General features: G+C 43.8%; 1 protein-coding gene across 2 annotated transcripts in view; it reads right to left on the bottom strand.

Annotated features, from left to right (window-relative positions):
• Positions 1-326: 326 nt before the first annotated feature.
• The window catches only part of GSK3B (glycogen synthase kinase 3 beta), a 148,456-nt gene continuing 134,301 nt past the window's right edge, over positions 327-14,481 (bottom strand). For both annotated transcript variants that reach the window (XM_030020997.2, XM_030020998.2), the window contains 3 exons: positions 12,930-13,116; positions 7,114-7,212; positions 327-508 (listed from right to left, as the gene is read on the bottom strand). In XM_030020997.2, coding sequence (XP_029876857.1) covers positions 441-508; positions 7,114-7,212; positions 12,930-13,116 — 354 coding nt within the window. In that variant the 3' untranslated portion in view covers positions 327-440. The remainder of the gene's footprint in view (positions 509-7,113; positions 7,213-12,929; positions 13,117-14,481) is intronic.

Genomic DNA, 14,481 nt, shown 5'->3' with positions numbered 1-14,481 from the left:
TTTTGTTTTGTTTTGTTTTTTTCCTTCTTTCTGTTGTGGGAGGGGGGCATGAGGCAAGAGTCCTGGTTCTGAAGTACACAACAGCAAACTTCCAACATGAAGAGATTGTCGAGGGGAGAGACATTGGTGTGTTGTATTGCTCCGCTTTCCCTCCTCCCCCCACCTAGTCCCCTGCCCCGGACACCCTGCAGAGTGAGAATACAATGAAACTGGTTTGTATTTATAGATATTTTACAAGGTTAAATAAGAACAACAATAATAATAATAAAAAATTGAACACTAAAATGAACAGGTCGGTTGGTTTGTTGGTTTTTTTTTGTTGTTGGTTTTTTTTTTTTTTTTTCCTCTTTTTAATTTTCTTTCCAAATGTGACCAGTGTTGCTGAGCAAGACTCAAATTACTGGTGATTTTTCCTGTGCAGCTGGCTGCTTGGTACCGGTTCAGGTGGAGTTGGAGGCTGATGCTGTAGCTACACTATTGGTCTGAACTCGTTCTCCTGCGTTAACATCTGCAGCAAACGACAGGCGAGAGGAAGGGAAGAGAGAAAAAACAACCAGTATTACCTCCAAAATACAGACACATTTAGAACAACAGCTAGGACATTCTCCGCACAGGGAAACCCACGACTCCCACCGAGATGCCTTTGATGAGGATGCTCTTCCTGACTTCAGGGGGTGCAGATGGAACACTTCGGTGCGGGGAGAGGGTGGGAAGAGGGTCTTTAAGCAGGACAAAGGCAGCCTCGAGGGCAGAGGGTTGCAGGCCAGCATGCGAACACCCAGCCGGGCTCTAGATTTTGCAGGACGGAACATTGCCAGTAACTCTAACTACAAGACGAGGCACACTCGCATCGCCAACGCTAACGCATCAAGTATCCGTGGCTGCTACGAGGTTTCACGTTGGTGCTGAAGTTTCGTATCGTTAGCCTTCTTGTAACAAAGCTGCCTGTTAATTGTGTGAATGAGCGCAGACAATGAACGTGACAAGCCCGCTTCCCTGGCAGAAACAGCTTGTGTGTTAATGTGTAATTCATGCACTTGTTGCCTCAGAAAACATCTTTCAAGTCTACTGCTTTATTCTGTGTTGCTCAACCAAATAGCGGGATCTGCCACCCCCTGAACTGCTGAAGCAGACCAACATCAAGGCCTGAAGCCAGTAACGAGGTTTATGCAAGCATACGACATCATTAGAGGATCGGGTCTCTGCAGTAAATGGTCTCCAACACTTTCTCTTCTCTTCTCTGGGAGGGACAGTGCTCCGCAGAGAGACAAGTCATAGGATCACGGGCACATGTCAAAGTGCATTCCAAGAAAACACAGGGTTTGCAAAGAAATACCGAAAGCAAATTCACTGTAACTGTGTTTTCAGAGGCCATGTGCATCAGGTGTTTTCTCTAAAAAAACTGTTCTTCCTATTAGAAGAGTTGGTAGGGGAAAAAAAAAAAAAAGCATCAACTTCATCTGGAACCATCCTACATAGCATCTAATTAGCACGGTCACAAAAAGATAAGTGGATGAACGGTTAAATACATAAAATACTCAACACAATAAATACAGGATGGGAAAATGCTATTAAGTGAGGTTTTCTACAAGAGACCATCATGCATTTCTCCCACTTAATTTAAGTAAGGTTAACTGCAAAGCTATCAATACTGCAACAGGAGAAAAAAAAAAAAAGAGGTATTATCTCAGTACAGAAGAGGGCAGACTGGGCAAACAGTACATTTGAAAAAACACGGGGAAAAGGGCTCATAAAAAGAAAGAATAGATTTACTGACCTCAGACTGAAGGACAGTATGACTAGCATAAATAATAGACATGACAAAATACAACTGGTGGGCGGTGGGGATGCAGTAAAACGTCTCCAGCACAGAAGAGCTGGCGAGGCAACGCAGCCAGGCAATGCTCTACAGTCACCTGTGAACGAAACCCCTCTCCTCTCCTGCCGTGCTGACCTGACCATAGCTGGAAGTGCAGCCATGAGCAAAGGCAATGAAACGAGTGAGAGTCTAGAAGACGGGCAGCACTTGCTGAGTGACAAATTAAGTAACATACACAGACAACGGCAACAAAAATAGGAAATCAAATAGCAGCATCCAGGAATACAAGGGACAAGTGGGAAGAGAGGATGATGCCCATCTGAAAAGGAAATACTGCGACAAGCGTGGGGGAAGAAAGGGAAATCCTCGTGTGGGCAGAGGATGCAAGGCAACTGCTCTGGGAGTTTCCCATTCCCTTTCCTCTCACCCCAAATTAATTGCAACCCCTCCCTCACAAAGGAATGACCACCATGATAAAAAAAAAAAAAAAAAAGCTCACACAGTTAAAGCACTAAGACAGCATGACAACAGTACCAGTGCTGTTTGGAAAGCTAGCCTTGCATGTGAGAGATGCCCTCCTACGCGGAGAATTTCCCCCAAGGAGCAACTCCCAAATCCCACATGCATGCAGACCAACTATGACCACGGAAATAAAAAATGACCCAGCCAGACAGCTAATAGTTTCCACGTCCTAAACTCTCACTGTGCCTGTTCTAGTTTAATTTTCAGGTATGGATAAACTCCAGTTAATGGAACATCTGCCGTGCCTGATGCGAGCAGTCCAGCTGGAGTCTGTACTGTTGGCAGAGGATTTCTCTGTATGTGTACAGAAAGCGCTTGTATTTCATTTGCTGAAATGAAATGTGCCTTTTGATCTATTCCTGAAGACAGCAGAGGCTGAAATAGTTATCATTACATTGCTACTGAGCAGAGATAAAGAAAAAAGAGGAGGAGATGGAGCTACTTCATGTAACATACGCTCCTTTTCTATCATCACTATAATGGGGGAGTTCCTGAGAAATATATGCGCCACATGTTAAAAAGGAAATAAACCAAGTGATGCAGCTCAAGACCATTTACACGGAGCTTTTCACAACAATATAGAGAAGTCCACCCAGGCTGGGACAGAGAGCAGAGCCTGCTCAAGGCTGTACTGGCTCCGAACCTGCAAGAAAATGCAGTATTTTGACATTCCAGCTTGTTCTTTGACTCTGCATCGACAGAACATTTGGGGAACAAAGAGAGGCTTGCTCCAGAGTATCTTTGCTGAAGCACCAGAAGAAGAGCACAACTGGAGTACGAGGGTCTCGGGACATTCACTTACTCCTCCTCACCATGAGAAATCAGTATTTGGGAATAAGAGAAGAAAATCCAGGCCTTCAGCAATGCTGCTAAAACCTCTGCTTTGCAAAGCAGCAGCCTGCGCTACTGCGGAGCGAAGCTAGGAGCTGACATGCAGCTTCCCGGTACGGGACAGATGACTACGCAGCAGACTGCGGCCTGAGGTCAGGGCAGCCTCCTTGTCCGAAACGACCCACCTGACACCTCTGCCTGGGCAGGCAAAGAAACCACATTAGGGCTTAAGTGTCAGCCGCTTCTTCCAAACAGAGGGCGAAAGTATCTCCCATCAATGTAGAGCACCTCCTCCAATTCAGCTTTTCCCTCTGAGGAACGCCTCAGCTTTCTTGGAGGGTACGTGGCACTCCTTAGGAACCTCCCGGAAAAGAAAGATGGGGCTACAGTTCAGAGAAGGACAGAGACGCCAACTCAGTCTGAGAAAGCCCATTAGCACTAATGACAGCATTAGCTGGTTGGATCTGTAGTGCTGACAGACCGTGCTGCTCATCTGCAAAGATACAGAAATGGAACTACCACCAGCCTGGGAGTCCTCACAGGAGAGCTGAGGAGACAAGCCGAAGGAGGAGAAAAGCCCGGTTTTCCTATTGTGCCTGCCTACAGACGTAGAAATCCAGGGCTCAGAGCAAAACTGGCGAGCTTGAAACGTGCAAGCTTTACTCCTCTATCATGGATTCACCCCAGTGCTGAGCTTCCAGAAGCCTGAGCAAATTGCTTGCCCCTCTTCTCCTGATTAAGGAATTGAAGTTTTCCAAAATTCCTTCAATGGGAATACCATAAATGCGCTAAATCTTATTTTATGGAACACTGTGGTCTTTTTCAACTGCCACACACTGGCAGGTAACACCAGCTCTAATCTGTTTTGTTGCTGAAAGTTCAGGCGCACCATCGCATTTGGGATTACATGGGATCAACGCAGCGGGAAGCCTAAGACGATGACCCCAGCATCCCTGCTGGCGCAACTTCCCTGCAGATGGCAATTACGCTCTTCCCATCTTAACGCTGACTAACGGAGGTAACTACTGCTGCTGGCTGTTCCAGGAAGAAAAACATGTAGTCACACAAGCAGATATGCATTTGGCTTGGTCTGCACGCTCCCCTCTCAGATGCTGTGGCTACAGAGCTATGAAACCATCCTCCTCCTCTTCCTCCAGCTAGATCAAGTCAGCATCCACACAAATAAAGCTGCACTGGCATTTTTAGTCAACAGCCACTATAATTCACAGAAAGCTAGCACACCATTTCAAGCAGGAGCCAATAACTCCCACCTTCCTTGTCCTCCACTTTGCTTTAGACATGCCACTAATATCACAGAGAATTTCTCACAAACGTTTAGGTGAATTTACTAATGGTGGTGCAGCAAGGCTTCACACTCCCACTGCAAAGCCAGGTTCCATTAGTACAGCGAGTCCAGCTTTATGCCTCAAGAGAAGAGGAAATTTACAACAAATAAATTTTTTTAACACTAAAAAATTACCGACAGTAATTCCCCTGCACTTAAGAACATGATCCCAGGATTACTGCTGCATTGTGCTATTGAAATCACCACTGTGAATCTATCAGTTAACAAAAATTACTTGTTTTGGATAACTTTTAAAAATGCAGATGTGTGTCATATTGGTTAGCACAAGGGCTTGTATTGCTGGCTTGATGAAACCCACACTGTTAATGTGGTATGTCAAAAAGCCAACCTTTCCATCTCTTAACACCACACCACTGCTAAGTCTCCTGGCAAACACTACTTTGCTAGACTTCGGACAAATAGATCTCATTTTTCTAGTTATTCTCTAACTATGACCCTGCCTTGGTGCACGATACAAAGCAGTGCTTTACACCTCATCAAAAAGCTGGGATTTTGCCATGGCTGCATACCAACATGACAGCTATGGAAACGGAGTAACTGTCTGCAAGCAGGTAACAACAACCCACCCGGATTATGTGCAGTGATGAACTAGTACACTGCATTTCAATGTACGTGCACCTTTGCCTCAAGCCTACGGAGTAGGCAACTATGCTGGACATAACAGCGGACACTTGGACCTCAGTATCAGTTCTACTTGCCAGAGGGAGACACAAGTTACATGACCTACACCTCATATAGGACCTAATCCTAAAAATCACAACCCTGATGAAATGCCCACCACCTTCTGTGAGAACCCCATGTGAGTAAGAAACTACCAACCAGCTGTGCTGCAGAAACCCAAAGCTGCAAGTTGCCCAATACTGAGCTTAATTTCACAATTTCTTTTCAAGCTGCAAGGATACTTTTTTGTGGGTTTGGGTTTTTTTGTTGTTGGTTTTGCTTAGGATTTTTTTTTTAATTTTTTTTTTTTTTTGGTATACTTCACATTTAGGACTCAGCCTAATGCATTCTCCCCCGACATGAAGTCTTGGAAAGTGCTGGGTGAAAACAGATTTCTTAACCCCATTTATTCCTCAAGACTTGTATCTTGGCAAAGAGAACTCCTTAAAAGGCATAAAAGGGACATTAAGCGAAACAATGTTTTTCAGAAGGGCTTAAAATAATTTTCCATGTTTTTATTTTGTAGTTTTTCAATCACTTTTACTACTTTATCTGCTTTTTTTTCTCACTCATTGTTGAGCAACAGATGCACATAAAAGGGAAACGGAGAACATGACTATTTGCAAAATACTGCCAAGTGTATGAAACAAACATACTAAATTTGAAAATAGCAATTTTGCTTTTTCCTAAATTCAGAGCACATAAACTGTACCGGCTGTATCTTTTATCTACTGCTACTACGTTTTCAGAGAGCAGCCTCCTCTTTCAAACCCGGGTGCGTCTGTCTGTCCTGGAGTATGAAAATGCTTTCTATACAGCACTGGCTGGACCAAGCGCATCAGATACCAGGTAACCGTCCAGCACATCAACCTGCAAATGCTTTCCCGCATGTTTCAAGAATACCTTTTTAATTAGGGCTTCTCCTTATCAGCTATCCCACGCTGAGTAAGTCTCCTGCACCTCAAAAGGGGGTCACAGCCCTTGACAAATGGGACTGACGTGTACGCGGGATACGTATGGAAACACACCCATTTTGCAGCCTGCCTCGCGTTGCCCAAGCCCCGAGACAGCCAACTGGTGTGCTGACTCAGCGCTGACTCGGAGGAAGAGTGCCGTACGCTGAATCACCTCTGCCACATCCTGCAGCACCTGGGATTTTCTTTGGGAGTCTCCCGACTGATATTACCCGGCTTTTAAGCTTTCACTGGGAACAGAATACAATATGGAGTGGCTACAGGCCAACAGCGAGCTTTTAAAAGGTTTCTGACAGAAGCTTGAGGAGGAGCGAGAGAGGCAAAAAAGAAATTCACTCAGTGCTGGCCAAAACCCAAAAGCATCTGCCTCGCGCCTGAAGGTGACACAAGCAAACTCGGTAAGAAGCAACTGCAACTACTTAGATGAGGCAGTGAGCATGCTGACTGAACTCCCTAACTAGACTTTTAAGTGCTAATGCCTTTGGGGAAAAAATTCTCTCCATCCACGCTCCATGGAGGCGACGTGTACCGAGCTAGCTGTTTCTTCTCTTCCTAGGCATCACAAACTCATGCTTCCAACTCACTAATAATTTCAGACTGGCTGAGTGCTCAGAAATTAGATGGAAACCAATCCACAAGGATTGCTAAAAACCAGGTGAGATAATGATTTTTTTTTAATTATGGAAGTCTGAGTGAGAAGGACCAACAGACTAAACGGTCAAACGCAGCGTTTAAGTGCCCTGGGTTAGGATTTGGGTTGGTGACCGCAGCCAGCACCCGAACGACCGCCTACCAAGACCGAGATTGAGGCGATGCTGGAACGAACCCTTCCTCCCCGTTCACCCCGAGGGCTGAGGCGGCTCGTGAGCCTCAGCAGAGGGAAGGTGCCTGGGCAGGGGGAGCGAGGGTGGGGAGGGAGGCAGGCAGTTGCGTGTTCTCACCTGAGGCCGCTGTAGCGTTTGTAGGGGTTGAAGCAGCTGCTTGGTTCCGGGCATGAGCAGGGATGAGGATCGAAGCCAGAGATGGGTTACTTGACAGTTCTGGAGGGGAGGTGGAACAAACAGAGTTAGCTCATCGTCCACGAAGAGCCCCGCATGCAGGCTCAGCTCCTTGGTTTTCCCCCCGTAACGGCAACCTCAGGTGAAACGCACGCCCTTACAGCCGAAGGTCACGTTACGTTTTCTTCTTTGCTGACCAGCGAGAGGAAACCACAGTGATATTCGGCAAGGCAGTCTCCAGAGCCAGACTGTCAAAACTACATGTAGTGGTGCAAGGGAATTATTTCCTAGAGAAAGGCAGCATCTTGGGAGTTACCAAAGAACCAGCCAAGCCCGTTGCTTATCAACGGCCTGAAAACGCTGTTTCCTTCCGAGCACTGGAAGGGTTCCCTTCACAAACCCACTTGCAATCAGTCTCAAGGAGAAGCCTGATAACAGTGGTGCTGCTTTGGGCACTGGTTCAGCAAGCAAGCAGCTGCAACAGTTGCTCCAAGAGCTTCAGGGATTTAGTTCTTTGGCTCACTCAAGCATCACTTTCTCAAGGACCCAGGAACCCAAGACCAAGCTCTCACAGCAGCCTCCTTGGGTGATGCCAAGAAGAGCTGACAACTCCTTTAAAAGCACAGGGAAAGGCAAGGGGAATTGGTCTGCTGGGCAATTTAAATGGACAACAAAATGATGCAAGCACTCTTTCTGAAGACATTAACCAAGGAAAAAATAGTCATGTCTTTCAGGCTACAAATCTAATATAGCTTCAATGTGTATCAGAATGAGAAATAGGCATCTTACAGCCACAACTGTGGGAGGATTAAGGGCAACACATTGCCAACAAATGACAATCTTCTGGCACCCTTTCAACAGCATCTAGTGCCTCACAGAAGGTGGGACTGAGCCGAGACAAGACAGGTCCTGTTTGTTTCAGAAACAGGAGTGACTGGCTGTCTCTTGAGAAAGCAATATCCGGTGAAAAGGATGTTAACAGTCACCTCGCGGAAGGAGACTGGTGACTTTTGGAGCTCCAGGAGGTCATCTGGAGGAGAAATGAGAATAGACAGCTTTTTACGTAAGACCTCCAGATGGCAAGGACTCCACAGAAACCCATCCAAATCATGCCATGGGTTCAGTAAGGGGGTTTTGTACACAGTCTTAAGTTATTTGGGCTCATTTTTAAGAGCCTATTGCTTTTCTTTAACGCAAGCTTTAAACTTAGGGCCTAAAGGGATCAGTAGTCTACTTGGCAATTTTTTTTTCCTCCATTAAGTTACACTAAGTTTCTTTACTGCTGGGAGGGCAAGGTGCAGAAGACTCTCACCTGCTTCCAAGCCTCTTATTACTACACATTTTGAGACTGTGTTTCAGCACTTATGAACACAAGCTCCAGTCTAGAACCAAACCAAAGTTGCTACATTACCTGCAACCCATCCAGCCTATCCTGTGATACTCTATTCAGGTCTAAGCAGACCTAGCTAGTCCTTCTAGAAAGCCTCAACACTCACAGCATTTGTACAAATACTAATCCTCAAATTCACATGGGAATAATTCAGAATTCATACATTCATAATAGAATTCAGAATTCGTAAGTCTCCATTTAAAATGGAAAAATAAACTGAAGAAACATGAATCCTCAAGTGTCAAAGCTGAACACCAATGATAAACCTACACTTTAATACTATCTTGGGTATTAGCTGCTGTGTGCTAGAAAACGTTGCTCCTTTAGTATTTTTTCCAAAGCTGTTTCTCAAATCTGTTATTACTGGGAATCTGCTGTTTACCTCGCTTTCTGTCATCCCCACCATTATTTTCTGCTCATCACTGGCAGCAATACGGGGCTGTGACCCAAACAAAAGCAGAGCTAAAATGTCAAAGAACCCAAAAGACATTTGCTACCTTCTGGTGCTAAGTGGTGCCTCGAGGATGCAGCTATAGACTGCCTGCATCGCTGTAGCCAAAGAGCCAGCTGACCCAACAGAACAACACCCTTGCAACGGCACTTCGACCCCATTCTCCTTCCTCCCATACGTTCATCTAATGCCATCAGAACACCTTCTTTAGCAGCACCAATACAAGGCAAATATACTGGGGTTTTTTGTGTTTTGTTTTCAAGGTAAGTGCAACTATTTCTCTGAAGCTACCTTAAAGAACTTGCATAGAGACTAGAAGGCTGATCTCGTTCTCTTCTTCTCAAACCCCACATTATCTTTCTTGGTATGAAGTTTCTTAAACTCAGCATGCTCTGAATGTCTTGACACTTCACTTAGAGAGGTAGGTCAATTCAGACAAGAAAAAACCAAAGTAAATTGAACTCTTTTGGCTGAAGTTTAATAGCAGCTTTGCTTGAGAACTTGTTTGAATTCTTGTTCTACTGTATTTTTGCAGTCATTCCGTCTGTAAGGATGAGACATCTCAATACTAAGGAAAAAGCTTGACCTGTGGTATCTGCAGCCCACAAAGTATTGAGAACCTCTGTTCTCAGCGATTTCCAACACAGTATTTGGACAAGCTGTTGAACTGTAGCCTGCTTATCTAAATCAAACTTGCAATTCAAGGTTGGGTTAATTACAACCAATACTACTGCAAGAAGGTATTGTGATCAAGGCAATCCAGACAAAGTTTTCAATACTGTGATGTGAACAGAGCAGCTATCCCAATTCATTAATGAGACCCAACTCCCATTCACATCAGTTGGGAGAACACCTTTGGCTCTCTCCTGATCTAATCATGCCATTTGCAGCCAGTTTACATCTCCAATAAGGAGCAGGAATGAAAATGTCCAGTTTTACTAGACCACCAGGTCATCTTCATTCCCCAAACACAAGAAAATGCTTGGTGCTGGGAAACAGTGCAGTGCTGTTTTTCAGTATCCTTCCATTTGATATATCAACACTCCCAGAATCCCCTGGAAAAATTAGTCTTGTATCATGTTTGCTTTGTCTCAATAACAAACTTTCCATGTAACTCAAGTTGTTCCAGCGGTTTCTCCTCAACCTAGAAGAGTGCTGGAAGCAGCACAAGTTTCATCGTTTTCCTTTCTTTCCCTCTCCACATGCCCTGAGCAGAAATACTCTGTCTAAAAAAAACCTAGATGGCACTCAAATGGTCACACTAAGGATTTCCAGTCACATTGAAACAGTTTGGTAAGAAATGAAGGGGGTTTTGTATTTATTTACATACATATAACAAAAATATTTTTAAAGGTCACAAGCCAGACTAATTTAAAAAAAAAAACCCAAAACACAACCACCCCCCACTTAGTGTATAACATTTGTTTAAATACTAAGAGAAACTTACAGGCAAGACATTAAGAATGACCAGATAAAGCTCTCTTGGACAGATCTCATCTCTACAGTAAACTAAGAACCTACATGCCCCACAACTACTGCTGGAAGCCAAAGACCATGATCTTTATCTTCCATATACTCTCACTGCTTTTTTTTCTAAAGTCTATCTGAGCAGCATCAGTGCCCAGATCAGCAGATTTGGTATGACGCTTAGGTTCTTTCTGAAAATCAATCCAATGCATTAATGGTCAGATTTATGTTGTTATTTCTAACCGTTTTGCCTTCAAGCCTTCTGCAGCCACCTCCTACTTCATGGGTATCAGGCAACTGGATATAGCCAAACAAAACACTTCTTGTAAAACTTAATATTGTCTGTTGAAAACAAATGCCGTTCAAAACAAAAGGATGTATTTCGTTACTTTTTAAATTACCACAGATGACTTAACATGAGTCATCATTTGATTTCCAATGAGCTGATCTATTTCCCAGCTGGGATTTCTGCTCTGGACTAGCCAATTTGACAGGACCTCACACAGTCTGGCTAAAGAGCCATGACTGCACAGTGGTCACAGGAGGAGCAAAAGCTTGTGCGTCTTGAGGTCGTAATCAGGACTGCTGCTACATGAGACTCACTGCTGCACATTTATTTATTACAAAGGCATTAAAATCACTGTGCTAAGAAATGTATTTATTTAAAAAAAGCTCTGGGTTTTTTTTTTTTGAGTGTGGCTGGTCACCTACAACAGAGCTTATTTGGAAATGCATTAATGACCAGCCTCTGTCCTGCCTTCCCTTTTTAGACAGTAAAACTGGCACCTGCCAATGGCAGAAACCTGCTTTTTTGAATCTTAAGGAATTACTCCACTGAAACTGGTTTCTCTTGCCATTTCCATGAGTCACTGTGCAAGGGAAGAGCACATCAGCTCCTCAGGATGGCAAAAGAGGAACTTTAAATTTGCTTGAGCATTAGGGTAGGTTACCCAGCCATTTCCACACTGCCTGGCGGGAAACCAGGGATACATTCCCAATACAGACATTTATTTTTCCCCTAAGGATTTTTAAAAAGACTCACTATAAAGCTTTCCAACCCTTTCTAAAATCCTTGTTTTCATGTAGTAGATAGGCCCAATCTTAACATCATTAAGAAACAATTAATAAGAAATACTTTCAAAAAGAACAGGGGTGAAGCTGTATTAAGATACTGAAGATGGCCTTAGAGTGGGAAGAAAAGGCAATTCATGAGTACCGTAACAAGGAAGGACCTGTAATATAACTACTAAATTCATAACAACAGGTGCAGAGATCAGCACAGAGGACAATGACGTGGAAGCACAAGCTATTTTCTTTAACACTTTAAGGTGTTCATGCTTCAGAAATGTTTCAGTATATTCAATATATTTACCTTCTGCAAAGCAGCCACTCAAAGCAAGTTAAAAGTTTATTTCCAGGTAGCTTAAATTACTCCTCTGTACAGACACAAAGCTTTTTGGCCCTCTCCCCCCAACCTTTTTTTTTTTTTTTTTTTTTTTTTTTTTTTAAATAAAAGGGCTCTACATGTTGAAGGAGAGGGCTCTGTTTCACATTTTGGCAGATGGGCACTGCATGCACTAAAGGGTTTGAAAAATTACATTAATGCTAACCGAGCCAAAACGTGTTTCAGACTTCCAACAGAAAATGCACACAGATCTATTCTTGCTCAAAGGGGGAGAATTGGCAGCTAATCACTTAAAAAAAAAAAAAGTGCTCCAAAATTAATTACTAGCATATTTGTATGCCATACTTCTCACATTCTCTGTCTTGGCAGGAAAAACTGTTCTGGGGGGGATATCAGTTTTACATTTCTGACTTCTGTGGAAAAAAATACATGAATGGTTTTAAAATTTGATACCAGTCTGGCTTCAAATAAAAAAGTTAGTTGTCCATCATTTTTACAGTTTCTAAATGACTGAGTCAATGTAATGCCACATGAACTGTACAGCACATAAAATCTGGATGCTAAAGCCTCTGTATTTATCTCGCATCCAGAACCAAAACGGGCAGCTACACTACAAACCTCCCTGCCAAACCTAACATGCATTACTCCTTGTTATGGCATTTCAGGTATGAAAGAGCAGGATCATCTCCAAAACAATAATCTAATCTCCACGGTCCACTGACTATGATATTTCACACAAAGCCATCACCTGGACTGCAGACATAGAACTGGAAACGTAAGCCTTCTTGATGGGATCCAATAGTAACAACCCTCGGTACCCTGCACGAAATTTGAATCGAAGGCACCAGGCATCTGAAAATCCCGTAACCCATTTCTCCAAGTCCCTTTCCTCTCTTTTTGAAATGGACAGCTGGTTATGCAATTGCTTAATAACCTTAGTCCCGCTCGGAGATTTTTACTCTCGAGGGAGTGACATATGCATTACAACGAACATTTATCCCAGTGCTTCTTCCTAAAGAAGGGATCCTTCAACGCTCACAGGCTACCTTGAGTGGTGAAATTGAAGAGTGCAGGTTTCTCTCGCCCATTTGGTAACTTGACATTTGGGTCCCGTAGTTCATCGAAGAAAGAGTGCGCACAGGCCTCCAGGGGAGTCAGGCGGGCAGTGGGGGTGTACTCCAACAGACGGCTACATAGCGCAATTGCTTCTGGTGGAGTGCGGGGCCGGAAGACCTAGGGAAAAAATAATAAAAAAAAAAAGCAAGGAGAAACAGGTTGCCTGGGTATGTTTCTTTTCTTTGCTGACCAGAAGCAAGTCAGAGCAATTAAACCTCTCATGGCCCAACAAGCTGGAACAAACTTGTGGTTTGTGCTAATCAAAGTCCTCCAGTAAGTATGGGAAAATCCAGTTCCTGGGGTTGAGAAAGGGTTAATTGCAACATCTTGCACTAGAGTGAAGGTGCAATGCCAGCAAGAGACTTCATGAGAGCGCACTCAGGAAAACAACTTTAAGAATGAAGGAGAAACTCATTTGAAAATCATGATAAACACACACAGGTGCTACCAGCCATGCATATGAGGTGGAGTGAAGGTGGGGAGAAGGGTTCAAATGAGCAGGATTCACTGAATGTAAAAATAGAATAAGGCCCCGCTACGGTTTTGGGTTGGGTTTTTTTTTGGCTAGTGAATGAAGTCTTACTAAGGTGGACTTTTGCAGGCAGGCAGGTCAGATTGTTGCTATGGAGGCTGCTGTTCAACTTTGGAGAACAACAAGGAAAGCACGGGTGGGGTGCAGGAAACGTCTAGCTCTAATTTGCAAGTTACTCCTTCCGTGACCTTATTCTGGCAAGTCATTCCCATAAGTTTACTGGGGTAATTCCTGCACATTTGGTATTCGTAAGGACAGCTGAAAATTGTGTCAAGAGAACCAACTATTTGACTGTAACAGATTTTTACCTTGAGTGATTACAAAAAGGAGTTCTTCGCTGCAGCTTTGTTTTAAACCTCTAAGAACTGTTCTACCCACTGCTTATCACACCCCTATCCTCCTTTCTCATTACGTCAAAAGCAAAGTATGAGTTAATCATGTACATGACCTGGATGGCCTCCTCAAGCACTTGTCTTTTGCTATGTTGCAGGTGATATGCAGGCTGGGGAAAAGGGAGTGGGGTGGGTGTAGTGTTAAGTTCTGATGCCAGCATTTTTGGTAAAAATTGAGCTAATCCAAAATGCTTTCGCACCAGTGCAGGTGAACCCAAGCCACACAGCACCAAGGAGAAAAGAAAAGGAAAAAAAAAAAAAAAAAAAAAAAAAAAAATCAGTGCATCACATGCTAATTACTCCCAGATGAGGAACTTGCACAGGCACTCCTTAAGTAGGTTTTAAACCAAAGATATATATGCTCTCTTGAATGAGAATCAAACACAAATGCTAAGTTCTCCAGGGACTGAAATTTTGTCCCCTTGGTGCCCAGCTGGCTCAGGAGCACCCGGGTTTGCTGCAGTGCGTGCTGTACTAACTAAATTGTGTGGCAGGGAATCCTGACTGGGGGAGTCAAAGAGCCAGGTACCGAAAGAGCAGAATTTATTTCTACTACCG

Source organism: Aquila chrysaetos, chromosome 7 (assembly GCF_900496995.4).
Source record: "Aquila chrysaetos chrysaetos chromosome 7, bAquChr1.4, whole genome shotgun sequence".
NCBI classification, from domain to species: Eukaryota; Metazoa; Chordata; class Aves; order Accipitriformes; family Accipitridae; genus Aquila; species Aquila chrysaetos.
Note: the sequence above shows the minus strand (reverse complement) of the source record. Positions and strands in the feature narration are given on the sequence as shown.